Raw genomic sequence first — 22097 nt, 5'->3', positions numbered from 1 at the left:
TTTTGTTTGGTTTTAATTCTCCCCCTAAATTTGTGCATAGAAGAGAAAATATGAACAAATTTAACGAAAACAAAAACAAAAATAAAATACAAAATATACAAAACAAAAAAACTTTTAGTCTTCAAAACTAATCATTTTAAGAAAAATCACAAGCACATCAAAATGAGCTTTTCCAAAAGGTTTTGTAAACAAATCGGCCACATTATTATTAGTGTGTATTTTTTCCAAATGAATGACTTTACACTTAAAACAGTCTCGTATAAAATGATCTTTAATATCTATGTGTTTGTGTAACATCCCAAAACACGGTCCGGAAAATTTCTTTTTAATTAATTAATAAAATCCATAATAACAGATCATATTATTCATAAACAAAAGTTGTTATATCAAATCAGAGTGCCATCTTTTTGGCTGTTCAAAAAAAAAAAATCAGAGTATCATCTCAAAACACGGTCCCGAAAACTTCAAAGTGCTTTAACTCCTTCATTCTAAGTCCGTTTCTGACAAACTTTATATCCACAAAAAGGTGGCGAGAATCCCTACACTTCTAACGGCACACCTAGGCCCAAAACTTATCCAATAAAAACTTTAACACCCATAAAAGACCAAAACGCCCCTAGCCTCGCACTCTGAAATCCATAATCAAATACGTTCAGAACAGGGCGTTACGACTTGGTTTTAGAATGCTGAATTGGTTTTTTAACAATTTGAATAGCAGCATCATTATCACAGAAGATAGGAGTGTCAATAAAATTCAAACCATAATCTTGCAGTTGAATAGGCATCCAAATGACCTGAAAATAGAAAATGGATGCAACAACGTATTCAGTCTCAACTGTAGAAGTGGACACAGTCTGTTCTTTCTTACACTGCCACAAGATTAGTCCATCTTCCAAGAATTGACAACCAACACTTGTAGATTTCATGTCAATGTCACAACCTCCATAGTTGTGAGTGAAATCATAAAGATCAAATTCACGATTTTTAGGATACTAGAGACCCAATTTAGGTCTCCCTTTAGGGTACCTAAAAATTCATTTTACAACAACTAATTGAGAAAGTTTAGGATTATCCTGATGGCGCGCGCATTAACAAACCGCAAAAAGTATATCTGGTCTGCTAGCGGTTAGATACATCAGAGAACCAATCATGGATCGATATATAGTTTGATCAACCAATTCTCCATTCGGATCTAATGTCAAGAGTGGTCATTCAACCATGGAAGTAAAATGTTACACCCCGCTAAAGCGGAAACACAGGGCATGGCAATACAAAGAGTTTCATAGCAAAAGTTAAAAGACAACACCAACCATAGTATTAAAAATCATTACAATTTTACAATGGGTTTGAACAACTTTTAAAAGAAATTACAATGTAAATTGAAATACAACACATGCGAATGCTCCTAAAAGTGAAGTGTCCCTAAGTGCCACTTACTCGATGATTCCTGAAAAAGCATGTAAAACGAGCATCAACTATAAAAATAGTTGGTGAGTACTCACAAATAAACAAAATAATCTTGGTTCCACGGGTTGAAATCAAGGTTTTGATAAAAGTTTCCAATAATAAAAGTATATTGCTAAAAGGAGTAAATAAGTTTGTAAACACAGTTCGTTGTCATCATGAGAAATAAAGTATGTTGCCCGAATAAGATGCAACATACATATTCTCATGAAAGATAAAGTTCGTTACTCAAACGAGTAAACAAGTTTCATTGCTAAAATGAGCAATCAATTTCGTTGCTACAGTGAGCAAACAATTTCATTGCTAAAACATGTATATAAGTTTTCAGTAATAAAAGTTCGTTGTTGTAATGAGAAACAAAGTTCATTGCTATAATTAATAAACAAGTTTATTGCTATAATGAGTAACGAGTTTCGTTGCTAAAATAAGTATTCAAGTTTCATTGCTAAAATAAGTATACAAGTGTCGTTGCTAACACGGGAATACAAGTTTCGTAAGTGCATAAAGAATAGTATGTGCATCAAGTTTCCATTCATGAGTTCACAACCCAAGCCTAATGACCGAATCGTGCCCTATTGATTACTATGTGTATCGCAAACATAGTGTATAAAATGGTAAAATGGACTCAAGCGAATCGTGCGAGTGAGGAGTTGTCTACCTCCTGATAGCGCTATCCATAATAACCATAGGCTCAAAAGAGCTAATGAGTTGTGTCTAGAGATTCCAGGGACTTAACCGCGATACTGTCCTCATGAATTAAAGTAACATACACATACATACGAAATATAGCAACCAAGTTTCATACAAGTCAAAATAAATTCAACGAACATAAAAATAGTTTAGGACATGCTTTTCCACCCCAAAACATTTAAAAACCAAAAATAGGGGATTGGTGAATACTCACAATATGCATTGAGATGATGCAAATGGTGCCTTGACTATGCTCCACTCGTACCACTATCGATTCCTACAATAATGGTATTCGCTAGTGAGTCTCTAATCGAAATCTAACACTAGTATACTTACTACTACAATAGAATTATGCCAATAGTGTGCCAAATTTTAATATTGAGAAGTTATAAACATTTTTCTATTAAAATTAAATTCTAATGAATCAGTTGTTATATAACAATTTAAGTGTAATTTCTCACTATTGAAATGTTAATATTTAATGTTTTAAGAGGCGTTCCAATGATTAAATATTCAAAAATAAATCAATTTAGTTCTAAAATATCCCAAACTTTGCATTTCAGTTTTAATTGAAGTCAAAGACCTCAAGATAAATTTTCTTGAATTTTTTATTTGTCTAACTAATTTTCACCATTTTAGTTTCATGAATAACCATAAATTCATGAAAAATAGTAATGTGTTAAGAAAATTCCCCAAACTTTTTATATTACTGTTATTAAGCATTACTAAGCTGGGAAAAATATAAAAATGGATTTCCAAGCTGATTAATTATATTTTATGATTTTTGAGCATTTATTTCAATAAAAATTGAAATAAATAGAAAATAGTTTCCAAAATCATCCATACTTTTTATTTAACTTTTATTATACATAAATAGTCTGGGAAAAATATAAAATGTATTTTTCAGTGGGTATTTCTATTTTTCCTTGTTTTATCCCCTTAAATAATTATTAATTGAAGAATAAATAATAAACATTTAAATTAAATTACCAAAAATTTTTGTGACATCATTTACAGTTTAAGTAATCTGGGAAAAATAACAAAAGTGGTTTTCATATTGTATAATCCGGTTTTGGGTATTTATGTGTATTTAAGTGTTATTAAGTGTATTTAACCTTAGAAAATAGGAGAAAAATAGTATACAAGAGAGAAAAATCATCAAACTGTGTATGTAACCTCCTACTGTACAACATGATGTTCTGGTAAAATTTCATGAATCTTGTATAATCAGAACTTATTTTCCTATTTTTAGGCCATTATAATTACCAAAAATTAGGAAAAATAGGAAGGCATGATGAAAAATTCTGAAATTATTTGTCTGAGTCACCCACCACAGTTAAGAGCTGCGAAAATTGTTAGATACAATTTTCACACTCTCTAAGGTGGTTTTGTGATTTATTATATCCAAACGAAAAGAAAATCGGAAATCATACCAAACAGCAACAAAAATTGATGAAATTTGGTGAGGGTTCGTTATTCACCTTAAGGGTCATCCATGAATTTACTCCGGATTTATTGACCTCTGGAAGTATTTTATGTGATTTATGCCCTTGGTTTCTAGCAATAATTTTAATAAATTAAATAAATAATAAAAGCTTTTGGTATTTGACAGATTATCACATGCATGTGAGGGCTTTGAAAAGGAAAAATGTTCAAAATTTATTAAGATAGGAAATAGGGGTATTGAACCCAAACAAGTTAAGAAATGTTGCATGCAATGGTGCATGAGATGTAAATGTAGCTGAAGTTCATGAATTTGTATAGCCCATTCAGTGGGGTTTTAAGCCACGACATTTCAGCCATCATTCACTGGATGTGTTAAGTTTCTAAAGTAAATTTTCCCAGATTTATGGTTGGGTTTAAGGCCATTGATCATACAAGTCAAAAATGGTGATCACAGAAAAAGAGCTGTTTACGCAACCATTTTATAAAAATTGCCAAAACTCGGATATTTAATATTTTACAGTGAGACCAGTTGGGTTTTAAATTTAACTCAAAATATTATATTTCAGAAAAAGAATCACAAATTTTGGTTAAGAAATGAGTGAGATATGACAGTTTAAAGTCAGGTAAAGAAATCTGGCAGATTGCATGCATGATGATTGGTTAGAAAAGTGAGTTTTCATCATTTCCTTGAGTGAATCTTTTGAAATAATTTAAATATATCATGATAAATTCATATTTTAGTCATGTTTCCAGAGATCAAAAGATTAAAACTTATCAAAATGTATACATGCATTTATGAACAAAATTTTGTTTCTCAAAAACTCTTAACTTGAGTTTGATGTTTTAGTCCTTAAAATCGATTTTTGCACTAAGATCATGAACATGCAACCTTGTTTATCATACATGCATGGTGTTAGACCACATCCATGATGTTCTAAAAACCATTTTAACAAAAGGAAAACAAGTTTGAAGAAGTAGAAGTCGGTTTTTGAAGTAAAATGCACATGCATAGCTTAAATCATTGTTGTGGATCTTCAAGAAATGTATGTTCTTTACCTTAAATTTATTTGTGGCTTGAAAACCCCTTATGAATCTCCATAATTTCGTGGTTAAGAGGCTGTGGTTGTGGTGTTTGGAGAAAAGAAATTAGAGAGAAGGTAGAGAGAGTTTTCTAGAGAAAGAAGAGAGATGTGTGTGTGTTGGAGAGTGAGAGTGAGAGAGAGATATATGGGAAGAGAGGGGTCCGAAATTTTGAGTATAATAACCCTTTCTCATTCATTTTCTTTTATAAAATTTAAGTTATTTTATAAAATATCTAAATTTTATATAAAATGTGCACCAAAATCAAGTTTTTATTCATGAAACCTTGATTTTTGACTTATAAATTACGGATGAATGTTAATCACTTAAATTTTTATTTTTCTTGATTATATTTCCCTGAATTTAATTGTTTTAAGATAATATTATATATTTCATAACTATTTTTATAGAATACTTGATGTCAAATTTTATAAAATTTAGGTTTTAGGGATTTTAGGGTTTTGAAGTTTAATAAACTTTGAATATCAAAATAAATTGAATATTTGAGACTTCAAATTATATTATGGTATTATAACTCTTTTATAGTTATAAATAATGTTTGTAATTTATTTTTATCGGTTTATTGGCATTCTATGTAGTGATTCCGAGATTCAAGTGAAATTGAGGAATCAAGTATACTAGTCCTAGTCTTCAACTTTGACTTAAGTTTCTATGAGACTTTGAACTCACTTCTACTTCTAGGTCAAGTGTATGATGTGTGTATATGATTCATGAAATGTTGTTCGAGGCAAAGAGTAACCCGAATATGGATAGTCACTACAGTTAAGTAGTTGTAGAATTCACATACCAATGTGAAATCCAAGCACATTATCCATTGTCTCTATCTGTTTCCAAGATTCTACTAGGTTATAACTTAGCTTCTAGTTACTAAGTCTAATATGTGTAGTGCCTATATGTGTAACTAAGTTTATTTAAATCTAGAACTAACTCGAATTTTGACGGTTGTCACATAAAAGGATCTTTAGCATCCTTGAACCCAAATTTCTCCAACATATCATCAACATATTTGCCTTGATGCAGTAGAGTTCCCGAAGAATCCTAACACACTTGCAATCCTAGAAACATCATTATTTCACCTAGAGAACATATTTGCCTTGGAATTTTTGAGTTGACAAAACCTGGTGGTTGATCAACATAGATTTCCTCTTTTACTTCTTCGTATAAAAAGGAAGTTTTGACATCCATATGATATACGGTAAAACCCATGTAGGAGGCATATGCTAAGAATATACAAATTGTTTCCAGTCGAGCCACGGGAGTATATACCTCTGTATAATCAAGACCTTCTATCTGCCTAAAACCATGAACAACCAAATGCGCCTTGTTTCTTAAAATCACCCCGCTATCATCTTGCTTACTGCAAAAAGCCAATCTTGTGTCAAGAGACTTCTTTCCTTCAGGAAGTTCTACTAGTTGACAAACCTTCATCTTCTCAAATTGATTCAGCTCTTCATGCATGTCATCCGCCCAACTTATTTCATTAAGAGCCATCTCAACGTTCATTGGATCGATTTGGGTTATGAAGCATGAATATAAACATTCATTAACATATCCGTTCTGGCTTCTGGTTTGGACTCCATCTGCCAAGGAACCTATAACATTTTCGATGGGATGATATCGCTGAACCCTAAAAGAAATCTCATGATGCACCGCTTGTGAAGATACTGGAAGATTCGTAATGTTCTCTACCCTGCCTGTAGCTGAATCACTTCTATCCAATGATCGGAAGTCGTACAAAGTACTCACTTTGTACTCATGAGAAATTCTCTCAGGAAAGAGAAAATCCATAAAAGTAGAATCAAAAGTTTTTACAGAGTCTGAGGTGACATTTTCAGTAGAGGCGACAATTTCTTCCAGAATCGGTAAATCGTCAGCCCCTTTTTGAAGAATCAACAGGTGTGTCATCATTTGCTGGTTAGGACTCTAGAGTGCCACCATTCGGGCTTGTAGATTCATCTTGCAGTATCAAAGGCCTAATAGGTTAACAATGATCAGTTCTTCATAATCATCCCTACTTGATCCACATGTGTATGGATTCCTGAAACATTGTTAGAAAACACATAAAATGTTTTAAACAATTCAACATAATCAAATAACCAATCAAGTCCGACTCGAGCATCTGTCTCATTTTGCTCTACCTAGTAGATATCAATGGACTCCACAATATGCTTGGTAGCTTTATTGTAGACCCGATAAGCAGTGCGTCCAACATACCCAACAAAGTAGCAGTCGTTAGCCTTTGAATTAAACTTTGGAGTGGCTTTGAGATGAAGAAGAGTGCATGGGCAGCCAAAAATGTTTAAATGAGCAACAGTTGGTTTGTGACCGTAGAGAATTTCATACGGAGTCTTCAGTTGCTGTTTGTTGATTAGGATCCAATTCTGAACATAACATGTCGAATTGATAGCCTCAACCTAGAAAAATATCGGTAATTTTGAAACACACATCATTGTTCTAGCATCGTTAATTATGGTTCTATTCCTTCTCACAGCAACACCATTTTGTTGAGGTGTGCGAGTAGCACTGTATCCCTTTTTCAACGCAAAAATGGTCCAAAATAGCATTCTTGAATTTTATCCCATTGTCACACCGGATGCTTTTCACCTTCTCATTGGTCTGATTCTCAATTATGATGATAAACATCTTGATTAGCTCTGCTGTCCCACTTTATTCTTTAGAAAGAATACCCAGGTAAAACATGAGTAATCATCTATTATAACCAGACAGGACGAGCTTTTGTTGATGGTAAGAACATTGACTGGTCCAAAGAGATCCATATGAAGCAATTGAAGAAATATGTCGATTGAGTTGTCCAGTTTGGGCTTGTTCGGTTTTCGATGATGCTTTCCCTATGCATAGGCCACACACTTCTCGAAGGTAAAAAAATCTTTAATATACAACCCTCAAACAAGATCATTTTTGGCAAGATGATTTAGATTCTTTGAATTTGCATGACTAGGGTGACGATGCCAGAGTATAACATTCTGTTTAGAAGTCTTGGAGAACAGGCAAGTAACGTTCTCTAAGATGGTTTTAATCATGTTGATGATATAGGCAAGGTTTTGACATTTTGATTTCACCAAGATCCATTCTTCTAGCATGACGATACTAGGCTTTAGAATTAATCACTCCTTCTTGGTGAAATGAGTTGAAAAATATCTATCGTAGATTTAAGAGACACTCAGTGTCACAACCCCAAACCGAAATGGCGGAAACGTTCGGGGGAGGAGGACGTCAAGATTTAGTATCACAACAATTCATAATAGTAATCAAAGTACAACAACCACCATTTTATTTACAAGGTTATAAGTTTTACATCTGTGTTCAAATCATAATGTATATGACACCAAAAGTACAAGTTTAAAAGACATGAGTTTATGGATCTCCATCTTCTCAAAAGCTATGGTTGAACATGTGTTATTGTTTCCCTGAGAATACAAGTAGTTTTGAAAAGGTGTCAACAATTAAGTTGGTGAGTTCATCAGTATGTTTGTAACTGAAATCCTTTTTCTTGTTCTTTGATAATGTAAACATGTTTTTCCTTGAAAATCCTATATTTTCTACTATGTTATACTGTAAGTAAAAATGTGTGATAGTTTATGTATTCTGAAGTAGTAAAATGTAGTTTAGTTTACATAGAACCACGGAAAGTGTGTTTTCTCTGTAGTGAAATAGTATCATGTTCTTGTACTAATATGCAACTCATGTATTTGTAATCGGCTAGTATAACCAATTGTACTTGTAAAATACTGTGTTTATAGTCTTATAATTAAATTGAACTATGTGAAGTTTACTTATTCATGCAATAATCATTTTGTTCAATACCAAATTGTGAGTTATAAAAACCATACTAGATGACCTATGATCGCCTGAACACGACGTTCTTCAGGCGTCACAATTGGTAGGACATTTTTAACCCCATACATGCCTTCCTAAATGTAGCTAACAGTTCAGGTGTGGGATTGTCAGTCCTATAGAGATCTATATACAAGTTTCGCGCTCTCCCTTCAGGAGACTTTGGTTATAATTTCAGGATTTGTTGGGTACTTAGAAAAGTACGTGAAGGTTGTCTCACAAGTGCTATATTGATGATTATACGTAGAATATTGAAAAGTTACTTTGTGATAAATACACCATAACTAAGTTTCATAAACTATATAACATACAGTTTATATGTTTGTTTTCAACAAATTATTCTATCTGTTTTTTGAAAAATTTTCTCTACTTGTTTTCCATCATGTACTCTGTTTATTTTCTGTTATGTACATTGAGCCTTGAAGCAATTGAATGAATTCTCTAAACTATACCTATTATAGTTTACTGTTTGTTTTACCCTAATGAAAACCTTTGTTATCTTCTGTAGGAATCTATAATACTGTTGTCCTATGAAATCCATTGTTTGTACTTAAATAGTACTAAACAGTTTGAAAACCATTTTTATATTTATATAAATGTAATATTTATATAATTGTGATTTATTAGACCTTCGATTAAATAACTTTGCCCCAAGCCCACAACCAAACAAGGAACATGAAATGGGGTCAAATTACATATTCTAAATCTTCTGAATCCAAATTATATAATTTACGGGATGAATCTTTCTGAGTTCATGCGGTAGATTGAGTTTGTAAGGAACAAGACCAATTCTAGCAATGATCTGGAATGGTCCAATGTATCTTGGATTCAGTTTTCCATATTTACCAAAATGTATCATTCCTTTCGAGGGGGAGACCTTCAACAGAATGCAGTCACCAACTTGGAATTCCAAGGGTTTTTGTCGTTTATTCGTATAACTCTTCTATCTATCTCAAGAAGCTTTCAATCGCTCCTGGATTTGGACAATCTTTTCTATGGTTTCACAAATGATCTCGGGACCGGTTAGAGTACTATCAGGTATTTGGTTCTTTGCTAGTTATGTATCGCCCACTTTAGCCCAACTCAGAGGGGATCTGCACTTACGGCCATAGAGAGCTTCACAGGGTGCTACTTTGAAGCTAGTGTGATAGATGTTGTTGTAGCAGAATTCAACAAGTGGTAAATGGGTATCCCAAGCTTTACCGAAATCTATCAAACATGCCCTTAACATGTCTTCCAACATTTGAATTGTTTTCTCGCTTTGTCCATTAGTCTGAGGATGGTACGCTGTACTCATGTCATGATTTTTTCCCAAGGATTTTTGCAATGATTTCCAAAACCGTGAGGTAAATCTACTATCTCGGTCGGAGATAATAGATATTGGCAAAACATGCAATCGTACTATCTCTTTAATGTACGTCCTTGTTAACTTCTCCATTTTATCTGTTTCTTTTATTGGCAGGAAGTGTGTGGATTTGGTTAATCTATCAACAATAACCCAAATGGTATCATGACCACCCGTTGTCCTGGGTAACTTGGTTATGAAATCCATTGGAATTCGTTCCTACTTCCACTCATGTATTTCTGGCTGTTGAAGTAACCCTGAGGGATTTTGATTTTCTACTTTGACTTTGGAACAAGTTAGACACTTTCCCACAAAAGTAGCTATCTCGGATTTCATGTTTGGCCACCAATATAGTTTCTTTAGGTATGGATACATCTTTTCTGAACAAGGGTGAACAGAGTATCGAGTTTTATTGGCTTCAGTCATGACAACATCTCTGTAGCCACCAAACTTCAGTATCCAGATTCGATTCATAAAATAACATACTCCATCACCCTTGATTTCCAAGTTCTTTTCCATGCCCCTTAAAACTTCACCTTTCATGTTCTCAGGTTTCAAGGCTTTCAGCTGAGCCTCATTGATTTGTACGGACATGTAGGAACGGATAGTCATGGTCAGAGACTTTACTCGGTGGCTTGAGTACTCTTTCCGACTAAGGGCATCTTCTAGGACATTGGCCTTGCCAGGGTGATAAAGAATCTCACATATTATAATCATTTAGTAGCTCTACCCATCGTTGTTGTCTCATGTTGAGTTCTTTCTGATCAAAGATGAGCTGAAGGCTTTTATGATCAGTAAAGACTGTGAGTTTTGTACCATACATGTAATGCCTCAAGATCTTCAAGGCAAAAAGCACTACTCCCAATTCGAAATCGTGTGTGGTATAATTAACTTCATGGTTCTTAAGATGTCTCGAGGCATAGGATATAACCTTTACTCTGTGCATGAGAACGCAACCTAGCCCTTGTTTGGACACGTCACAGTAGACTACAAAATATTCTTTCCCTTCTAGGAGGGACAAGATCGGTGCTGCAAAGGTCTTCTTTTAGTATCTGGAAAGGAGTTTCTTGTTTCTCCTCCCATTTCAATATCACACCTTTTTAGGTCAAGGTGGTGAGTGGCTTAGTGATCTTTAAAAAGTTCTGGATGAATCTCTTGTAGTAGCCAACAATACCTAGAAACTGACAAATTTATATTTGGGTTCGTGGGGTCGTCCAACTTTCGATACTCTTGATCTTGGAGGGGTCAACATGTATCCCATCCTTGCTAACTACATGACCTAGGAACTCCACCTTTCGAATCCAGAATTCACATTTTGAGAACTTTGCATACAATTTCTCTACCCTTAAGGTTTCCAATACTTGTCGCAAGTGTTGGCTGTGTTCTTCGTTACTCTGAGAAGAGACTACTATATCATCAATGAAGACTATAATGAACTTGTCTACGTAAGGTCGACACACTGAATTCATCAGGTCCATGAATACTGCAGGTGCATTCGTTAGACCAAAGGGCATCACTAAAATTTCGTAGTGACCGTAGGGAGTTTTGAAAGCAGTCTTTAGAATGTCAGCCTCCTAGACTCGTAGCTGATGGTATCTTGATCTCAGTCCAATCTTGGAGAAGAAACTAGCTCCTTGGAGTTGATCGAAGAGGTTAGCTATCCGTGATAAAGGGTTTCAGTTTTTAACGGTTAGTTTGTTTAATTCCCAGTAGTCTATGCACATTCAAAACAATCCATCCTTCTTTTTCACGAACAAGACCGGTGCTCCCCATGGTGAGAAGCTTGGTCTAATGAAGCCTTTGCTGATAAGTCCGTTCAATTTGTTGGATAGTTCTTGTATTTCGGAAGGTACAAGACGATACGGGGCTTTAGCTACAGGGGTAGCTTCGGCAATCAAGTCGATTCGGAATTCGACTTGGCGTTCAAGAGGAACTCCTGAGATATCTTCAGGGAACAAATCAGGGAAATCACAAACTTCAGGGATATGCTTGATGCTTTTCACTTCTTGTGTCGTATCAACAGCGTGAGCTAAGAAGGTGCAGTAATCTTTGCGAAGATACTTCTGAGCCTTGACGCAAGAAATGATTTGAAGATTTGCACTAGATTTGTCGCCAAAGATAACGAGAGATTATTTACTTGGAAGATTAAGATGGATAGCTTTCTCATAACACAGGATATCAGCTCAGTGAAGACTTAACCAATCTATGCCAATTATGATGTCTCAACTTTTAATTGAGACCGACATAAGATCAATTTGGAATGAATGGTTATTTAGAGTAAGTGTGAATCCTATGTATAAGTCATTGGTATTCTCGGTTTTTCCATTAGCCATCTCAATGGTGAATGTATATTTTAATGCTTTGGGATTTTGTTTTAGAAGGTGTTTGAACTTACGGTTCACGAAACGTTTCTCTATACCGGTCACCACATTAGGATCTACTACCGCTTCTTCATAGCCAATCGCCAAGACTCTTCCAGTACAACTAGTGTTCTTTAACTTAGGACAATTCCTCTTGAAATTTCCTACTTCCCCACATTCATAACATGCTTGGATCACTCCCAAAGTAGGGACTTGGGAAATAGGTTGTACTGGTGCTTCACAGAAACAGGCAATGTGCCCCTTTCTGTTACAGTTTTGGCAGTGCATTGCTTTGCAAATTCCCTTATGATGGCAGTTGCATTTATTGAACTTTGGTAAAGTTCCAACATATCTACTTAGGGTTTCTGGAGTAACAGACACGGTGGTAGGAACAAGGGTTAGAATAGCAGCAGGAACAATGGTAGCATGTGATGCCACTGTTTGTTGCTTTTTCGAGGGCTCTTGAGACGATTGGACCTTTCGCTTTTTCCAGAATTTCTTCTTACTACTCCCTTACTTGGGTTTCTTAGGGATGGGTACCATAAAGCCTTGATGAACTTCGTGGTCTACTAGAGTCTGTGCCAAACGCTTGGCACTGTCAAAAGTGAGAGGGTTAGTGACTATCACCTTTCCTTGTATCCGAGGAGAAAGTCCCTAGATATATCTCTCAACTTTCTTTCTCTTAGTGGGAATCATCCCTAGATATAGAATAGACAGATCACTGAACCTGGCAGTATATGCAGTAATATCAGAGTCTTTCATCGTCAGACTCCAGAGTTCTTCCTCTAACTTTTGAATTTCGCCTCGGGGACAATACTCTGCTAGCATCAGGATTTTTAAATCTTCTTAGCCCATAGCATTGGCGAATGGAAGGGATCAGGATTTGACATAACCATTCCACCATGAAAAGGCACTATCTAGGAAGGTACAAGCTGTAAACTTTACTATGCTTGTTTCAGGACAACCACATATTTCAAACACTGATTTTGTTTCCTCGAACCAACGAGTCAGAGTAATGACACCTCCTATGCCATCAAAAGTTTAAAGATTTACATTTGTAATGTCTTTATATGAACACTCGTGAGGGTGTCCAAGACTTTCACCATGATTGAAATTGTGAGCACCACTGCCAACTTCACTAGTACCATTGGCGTTGATTTTTATCATGGCAGTAGCCATGGCGGCAGTTACTGCTGCTTGGAAGACAACAACATCATATTGTGGAGGTGGTGTTGGTGCTTCATTGACATTGACATGTCTTGGATTCTTTCTGGGATGCATCTTTTTCTTCAGGATATAAAAATGGAAGGGTAGTAAGACATTAATAATGATAATAAAATCAAATGTCTTTGAACTAATTACATTAGTTCTACATGTATTAAGAAAAAGATTCACATAGTAGTCCATTACAAGGAATAACTTGTGAAGTGAAATTGGATAGTGATTTTTCAAAGGAAATAAGATGCTTGTCAAGTATTGGTACATTCGATACATAGAGTTTGGATAATTTGACCTTGTAGTAGGTATATAATATACCAATTTAACTGAAAACCTGACAGCATATTGACCTATCGAAAGATGAAATTTAGAGGTCGTACTGCGTACATGAAAACATCACTATTGTATGTACAGAGATTTAGACTACATCCCAAAAGAGTGAGTAGAGTATGCTCTACTCGAGAGGATTGTTGTGTGGATTCCTACAAGTTTCAGCCCTGAATTTGGCCAACTGGCGTTCTGTGGCAAACATATGCCTTTTTAGTGTCGCTTGACGTTCTTGAAGCTCTCTAACTTCAGTTCAGTTTGCAGCTATTTCCCTTCGTAAGGTCTCAGTAATATTCCGGGTTGTCTCATGGTTTCGAATAGATGGTGAAGGCGAACTATGTTGACTCTAGTGGTAGCACTAACTTGTACGACTCCGTCGATAGCAGATCTTTCTTGTTCACCATTACGCACAATCCGAAGAACTAACACTGGAAGGGCTCTGTGTGCTGAGCCTCATTCGTCAATATTTTAGAAGCTTTAGTCTCCATTGTAAGGACGGTCCTGACTCTGTTGATGACTCTACCTATCTAAGTTTACTGTCGATTGAGGTGTCGGACCATGAAAATTTTGTCGAGGATTGGAAATTAGGGCAACTTGAGGTGGGTTATAAGCTCCTGATTCTGAGTCAGAATCTTTAGGAAAATCCTCTTCTATTGGATCTACAATATCATTTTCTTGTTTTGCATTGTGCCATCCCTCATTGCCTTGATTGGGAAAGTACGAATCTCCTGATAGATGAAATCCATCCATGTTATCTATGCGAGAATAAGGAGATAAGAGACATCTAATAGATTTGATAAATCAAATAGTTAGTTTCACGTTTCTATATCAGAAACTTATAGATAATAGTTAATGTATTATGTATGGTATGACTCATACTGGATACTTCTATAACCACATAGTGTATACTAATTATATATATATATATATATATATATATATATATATATATATATATATATATATAACTCGGGTAGAATAGAGCTTCGAATAAATGGTCCTACTCTATATCCACATCCAAACAAGGAAAAGGAAGTAAAGATATACCACCCATTCTAAGTCTACAAAACCTTAGTTATATATAACTATAATATATACTTAATACTTATAGCTCTAACAGTAATGATCCATAGTTTTCACATGTTTGTTTTTAGTAAGAATGAATCTTTTTTATCTTGTTGTTTTTGTGTTATAGTGTCATAAAATACTCCTATAGTAATTTATCTTTATGTTTGATTCTAGAGTTCTTTTGGTACTTAGGTAAGTTTTAGACTTGTTGCAGCACCACCAACACTCTCAAACACATGTTGGTCATATCTCAAATAAATATAGTTGATCAGGCTATATTGATCGCATATATGATTACATAACTGTCTAGGTTTAACTATAGTGTCCAACATGCAAATACTTTTGTATAATTCTCACTGTGACACTATTTCTTGTATGTATGCACGTTAATATACTTCTTTATAAAATAATTAGATTTTTTAAAATTATACTTTTGTATAGTTCTCACTGTGACACTGACTGCAATCATGACATGGCCCTCCCACAGCCTTGTGAACTGACCGACCTTGGTCTAAACCATCTGGAGAAATCTGTGACCAACTAATAGATTTGTCACACTCTCACCGCTGCACAGGGATCGGTGAATTCTTAGGTCCAACCCACAGTCTTTCAACACTCCCATGCTAACTGACCACTAGTGAATGCTATGGGCAACCATTCAGTCTTACAACACTTCCACTTTGCCACAATCACCACCCATGGACTTACCGCTAATCTATCAATCCGAACACATCCATATTCAAGCATGCACTTGACCAAACACCCAAGCTGAACTCAAGTCATGACTGGAACCCCAACCTGGGTCCACCAAATCTTTCTATCCATCACCAAGAAGGCGCTAACCAGCTGTTTGGAAGTTTCCCGAATTCCCAACTCGCACAATCCTTAATCCAGACTGCCACTTAGGCCGCCTTCCTCCTCGATGGGGATGCCAAACTCAACCTAGTTTCACGCCTGCTTATGGTCCTAAATACCTAAATGGCTCTCCCCCAATTTGATTCGACTCAACTCTTATAGCACACAAGATTTGAAGGATTCCTAATCCTTCTTACCCACCGATATTCGATCTGCTGACAACCTGTGCTTATCACTGCTAGTGATCCATCCCTAGCCAAACCCAAAAGGCCACACTACTCTTGAAGACCATATAAACAATTCCTGAAATCCCAAAAAATTGATAACCCCAAACGCTTTTAATGACACAACACGCAAATCTTGAAACCCTTAAAACTGATGCCCCAAACCAAAACCTCAACAATAGACCACTTCCATTGGCACCCTCAAGCGCTAACCAGTCGTAATTACTAAAACCACTGAATCCTGACGATATTGGAGAACTAACCCACTGAATCCTAGATAAACCATCCACACAATGCTCCTGAACCGATCCCAACCAAACACCAGAATAACAACCGAACACTTAGGAATCCACTACACAAGATACAACCTCTTACTAACCCACTAAGGATTCATGGCATCCAAATGGCATATGACAATTGTTGAGAATATAATCCAAACACAAATAGAGAAATAAACCACAAATAACACTTACCCAAATCGATGTAAGATTCCAAACAACATAAATAATCTTAAAAACCGAAAGGAAAGAAAAAGATATCATACCCGCCATGTAGCCTGCTGGAGTCCTACTCTCCCCTGTCTGACACTGCAATGCCTGACTCCCTTGTGCTAGGGCTCCAACCCTACCTTACAACCATCAGTGATTCTAAAAGTAGCCAGAACAGGTGCAATCACTGCTCTTCCCTTCAACATTGGATAATCGGTGTAATATACGGAATTCCAGGTATCATGTTTTAATTATTTAGTTTGTGTCAAGAAGAGGGACTCGACGAGTTGACGCCTAGATGCGTCGAGTAGGATCATGATTGCTGACTGGATTTAATGAATGAATTCAACGAGTCGGCAGGTTGACTCGACGAGTCCGCACTGTGGACAGAAACCCTAAATCCTCGGGCATATGCCCTAGTTAAGGGATCTTATGGCCCTCATTTGCGACCACCTTCACCATTGAGAGCACCAGAGAACTATAGAGCGTAGAGAGAGGGAGGCGGGGGGAAGCCATTTTCATCATCTTTAGTTTGGTTTTGCAAGGAAGAAGGAAGGAGGGCAAGCTAGATGGCTTAAGGAACTCAGATTTGCTACCATTTTATCAGAAGTGGCTACTAGAGGTATGGATTTATGCTCAATCTCGTGTTTATGGTGATCTACTTGAGTCTAGGGGTTTTTTAATCCCATCTTTAGCTTGGATTCGAAGCTCATGAGGTCCCAAGGTGGAACAACTCTTAGATCTGGACCTTAAGAGGTCCAGAGAGTCCCAACCATTCTGCTTTATGTTGCTCCATTAGAGGTATGAAACTAGGGCGCCATATTAGAATCTATTTCACCAAAAGAAGCATTATGGACGTTGCATGAGTGCAAAGACTGGAGCTTTACGTGATTTTCGAGCATTGGGAAGTCAAATTTATAGGTTAGAGAAACAGATCTGACCTCAGAAGGTCAGATGAGTGTGGCTATGGAAGAAACTCGACGAGTTGAGTCGGGTTTGCCCCGTGACTCATGACCAGTGGTAACTCATCGAGTGGAAGGTTCACTCGACGAGTCGAGTGAGACTTTAGAAGGATCCATAGGACAAATTTGGACTCTCTGAGTCACCCATGTGCACTCAATAAGTCTGGTCAAAGTTTAACCGTTGGCTAGAGTTGACTTCAGTTCATCTTCAGGTTTTGGTCAAGCTGGTCCAAGAGAGGTTAGGGAGGGGTAGAATGGTCTTTTATCCATTATTTAGAAATGAGGACAAGAGAAAGTATTGATTAGAGATGTTATTATGTTAATAGGAGGAGGCTAGGCTGGGTTATCGAGCGAGAGGTTATCCGACGTCGTACGAGGTGAGTCTTCTCACTATACTTTACCTAGAGTGGTAATTATGTGTGACCGAAAGGTCTTATGTGCTATGATGAATATGTGATGCATTCTATTATACGATATGTATATGCTATCTTATGTTATGAGTATTATGATATGGACCAGAAGGTCAACAGTGTATGGGCCGTAAGGTCAAGATGATACGGACCGGAAGGTCAGTGAGGTGGGATTGGAAGGTCTACCACGACTATGGGACGGAAGTCCCCTGAGACAAATTGATCGGAAGGTCTTGTAGAGTTGTAGCCTTGAGTGACATATGTGTTGTATGTTGTAGTTTGGGGGACTCACTAAGCATTTATGCTTACCGTTTATGTGATATGTTTTTCAGGTACCAGTGAGGATCGCGGGAAGGTTTCGACATGATCTGTAGACATTGATGGAGTTTTATTTATTTTGAGATTTTGGGATATGTTTATTTGAGATGACAATTGACACTTGAGTTTTTGGAAAGAATTATGTGAATTATGTTTGTTTTAAAATTCAAAAATTGTTTTAAAAATTCATGTTGTTACAATTTGGTATCAGAGCCTTGGTTTGAGGGATTTGGATGCACCTTCTGGCGTATATGAACTCAAATTGAGGATTTGAGAGGAGTTTTCATAAAATAAACAATTTTTTCGATAGGTAAAAGATTTTGAGACAGGCAGAGCGGAGCAGTATGTACGATCAACTAGCGCCCGAACGGTGATTTCCCAAAATATCCTTACATTATGTGTTATGAGATATGATATGATATGTTATGCATGCTAGAGTAGGCTTAGTGAAATGTAGAGTGCTTGTGATCGAGGATCCTAGGAGGAGGACTTGGAATGAATGCTGATGCGGCGTGGAAGGTAGTATAGGGCCCGTACTACTGAAAACACCGGATTAGTGCGCAGTCCAAGTAAGAATCCTTAGGGTACTAGGGAACAAGTAGGACTGAGTTATCGAGTGCGAGGATACTCGAGCAACTCTTTGATATGTTTTTTTGTTGTGGTTCAGAGACATCATGGTTGGGACACGCCACACACCAGGGGGCAGCGGTGCTAGTCACGAGGATATTCTTCGGATGATACATGACGAGGTGGCCACGCCGATCCGGGAGGCCATTTTAGAAATTTTTGGGTCTATTAAGACCACGCTGATTGAGATATTTGATGAGAGGTACACTGTTGTTACCGAGGCGACTACTGCTGCAGCCACAACAATTGTTGTTGCCGCAAGGCCACATGGGGTGACTCGTTGCTGTACCGAGAGTTCAGCAACATGAAGCCACCAGAGTTTGATGGGACTCAGGACCCGATTGTTGTGATAAGATGGATTTTTGATATTGAGGGATGCTTATACACTTGTTCATGTCCGGAGCATCTGAGAGTACGGTTCGCGCTGAACCAGCTCTGATTAGGAGAGAAGGATTGGTGGAAGTTTGTGATGGCAAACTTCACTTTTGCAGAGATTACAGTGGTGACCTAGGAGAGGTTCACTACCATGTTTCGAGATGAGTATGTTCCCTCAGAGGAGAGGGAACGATTGGCCCAGGAGTTCTTGTCCCTCAAGCAGGGGACAAAGTCCGTGACTGTGATTACACGGATGTTTCACGAGAGGGCGTTGTTTTGCCCTGAACACGTGTCGTCTGAGCAGGCACGCATGAGCCGGTATTTGAGCATTCTGAGGAGGGTCATTAGGGATTTCATGGCGAACTTGACTTACTGGACATTTGCTGAGCTCCAGGAAAATTCCTGGAAGAGGGAGATTGAGCTAGAGACTCAGGCTAGGGAGGAGGCCGAGTCTTAGAGGAGGGACAGGCGACATGTATAAGTACAATTGGCAGCCAAGCGGGCTAAACCTGCTGATATGAGATCTGGAGGCCAGAAGGGCCGTACTTGTGGGAAGTGTGCCAAGGGTCATGAGGGAGTGTGTCGAGCAGGTGCTTGCTATAAATGCATCAAGGAGGGGCATATAGCCAAGGACTGCCCTAATGGATTTATGCTTTGCTTTCATTGCAACCAGATGGGTCACCGGAAGGCCGAGTACCCACAACTATTACAGGGATCAGCACAAGGATCTACCCCTGGTATTGCACGAGCTGCTGAGGGTCGTCCAGTGAAGGCTGAGGCACCGAAGGCTCGAGGGAGAGCCTTTCAGTTGACAGTGGGATGAGGTCCGCGCTGCGCCCGATGTCGTGGTTGGTATGTATTCTTTCATTTATTTATGTTGAGTTGAGATATTGCGCTTATATTATGATAAATGTAGGTACTTTTATTTTGAGTTCTGTACCTGCTTTGGTGTTATTTGACTCGGGTGCTAGTCAATCATTTGTGTCATCAGCGTTGAGTCGACACATCAGTATTCGACGAGAGGCGTTGAGTTGACCTCTATGAGTTTCTATAGCCGAAGAGCGAGCGGTGTATGCTACTAACATGATTCAAGGATGTGTACTCGAGATCTTCAGAGTCGAGTCTCCAATAGATCTAGTCCCGATTGCGATGGGGGACGTTTTCATTATAGTGGGCATGGATTGGTTGAGCCAATTTGGGGCGGTTATAGACTACGAGCGACAGATAGTGACGATACGAGACCCTAGTGGGGGAGTGCTGACTGTATATGGCGAGGGTACTCGATACAGGTGAACATTTTTTTGGCTACCAGTGTGAGACAGAGTTTACAACAGGGCTGTAGTGGATTTGTAGCTTATGTGATGGATACACGAGTGGCCGCAGAGAGGCCGAGTTCGGTTGATGATGTTCTGATATTGCATGAGTTCCCGAATGTTTTTCCCGAGGAGTTGCTAGGGGTGCCTCCTGAGAGGCAGGTGGAGTTCCGCATCGATTTGGTTCCAGGGCAACGCCTATCGCCAAGGCACCTTATCGCCTTGTGCCGCCAGAGATGCAGGATTTATCCTCGCAGCTTCAGGAGTTGTCAGGGAAGGGATTTATTCGACTGAGTAGCTCGCCGTGGGGAGCACCAATCCTTTTTGTCAAGAAAAAGGATGGTTCACACCAGATGTGCATTGATTATCCGGAGTTGAACAAGTTGACGGTCAAGAGCCGTTATCCATTACCGATGATCGATGATCTGTTCGATTCGTTGCAGGGAGTGTCTTGGTTCTCCAAGATAGACTCAAGGTTTGGATATCACCAGATAAGGGTGTTTGATGAGGATATACAGAAGACGACGTTTAGGACTCGTTATGGGCACTACAAGTTCGTGGTGATGCCTTTCAGGCTCACTAACGCACCAACATCGTTCATGGATCTCATGAACAGGGTATGCAGAACGATGTTGGATAGATTGGTGATTGTATTCATCAACGATATATTGGTGTATTCGAGATTTGGAGAGCAACATGAGGAGCATCTGAGAGAGATTCTCGGAGTATTGAGGCCGAAGAGGCTTTACGCCAAATTCTTGAAGTGTGATTTCTAGTTATGAGAGGTCCAGTTCTTGGGACACCTTATCAACCAGAATGGGATATTGGTCGATTCGGCAAGATTGAGGCGGTTATAAGCTGGGAGGTTCCGGGATCCCTCACCGAGATTAGGAGTTTCCTGGGGTTGGCCGGCTACTATCGGAGATTTATCAAGGATTTCTCCAAGATTGTCGTGCCTCTCACCAGGATGACCAGGAAGGGCGTTGCTTTTACATGGGGTCCAGAGTAGTAGACCTCATTTGAGACTCTTCGCCAGAGACTGTGCGAAGCCCCGGTGTTAGCCCTTCCAGAGGGAATGGAGGATTTTGTGGTGTATTGTGATGCATCGATATCAGGGTTGGGTGCGGTGCTAATGCAATGAGGGCACGTGATAGCGTACGCATCGAGGCAGATGAAGCCTCACAAGGTGAAGTATCCCACCCACGATTTGGAGTTGGGGGCCGTGGTGTTCGCCCTCAAGATATGGCATCATCATTTGTATGGGGTTCGGTGTATAATATACATGGACCATAAGAGTTTGAAGTACTTGATGGATCAGCCCAACCTGAACATGCGCTAGAGGAGATGGTTGGATATGCTAAAGGATTATGACTGCGAGATCCTATACCACCCGGGTAAGGCTAACGTTGTAGCCGATGCCCTGAGCCGTAGGGCGGAGAGTGCCCCGATACGAGATATTTATATGAGGATGACAGTGATGAATTCGGTATTGGATACCATCCAAGAGGCCCAGGCAGAGGCTGTGAGACTAGAGAACTGCAAGAGAGAGCGGATGATTGGGCAGGTATCTGAGTTTGTTACCGATAGTCGAGGGCTTATGACCTTTTAGTGTCAGATTTGGGTGCTATTTACGGGCGCACAGATCGAGGTT

The 22097-nt window shown here is 38.2% G+C and overlaps 1 protein-coding gene across 1 annotated transcript; it reads right to left on the bottom strand.

The window, feature by feature from the left end:
- Positions 1–10120: 10120 nt before the first annotated feature.
- On the bottom strand, positions 10121–10513 carry LOC145010993 (uncharacterized). The gene has a single exon (XM_078969597.1). The coding sequence runs from the start codon at positions 10511–10513 to the stop codon at positions 10121–10123; it is 393 nt and encodes a 130-aa protein (XP_078825723.1).
- Between the last annotated feature and the right edge of the window lie 11584 nt (positions 10514–22097).

This window comes from Lactuca saligna, chromosome 1 (assembly GCF_052625555.1).
Source record: "Lactuca saligna cultivar CGN05327 chromosome 1, ASM5262555v1, whole genome shotgun sequence".
Lineage (NCBI taxonomy): Eukaryota > Viridiplantae > Streptophyta > Magnoliopsida > Asterales > Asteraceae > Lactuca > Lactuca saligna.
This window is presented reverse-complemented; position numbering and strand designations above follow the sequence as displayed.

What these genes read in the sequence shown, in the direction of transcription:
- LOC145010993 (XM_078969597.1), bottom strand. Translation starts at nt 10,513, where the DNA reads ATGACTATCCGTTCCTACATGTCCGTACAAATCAATGAGGCTCAGCTG.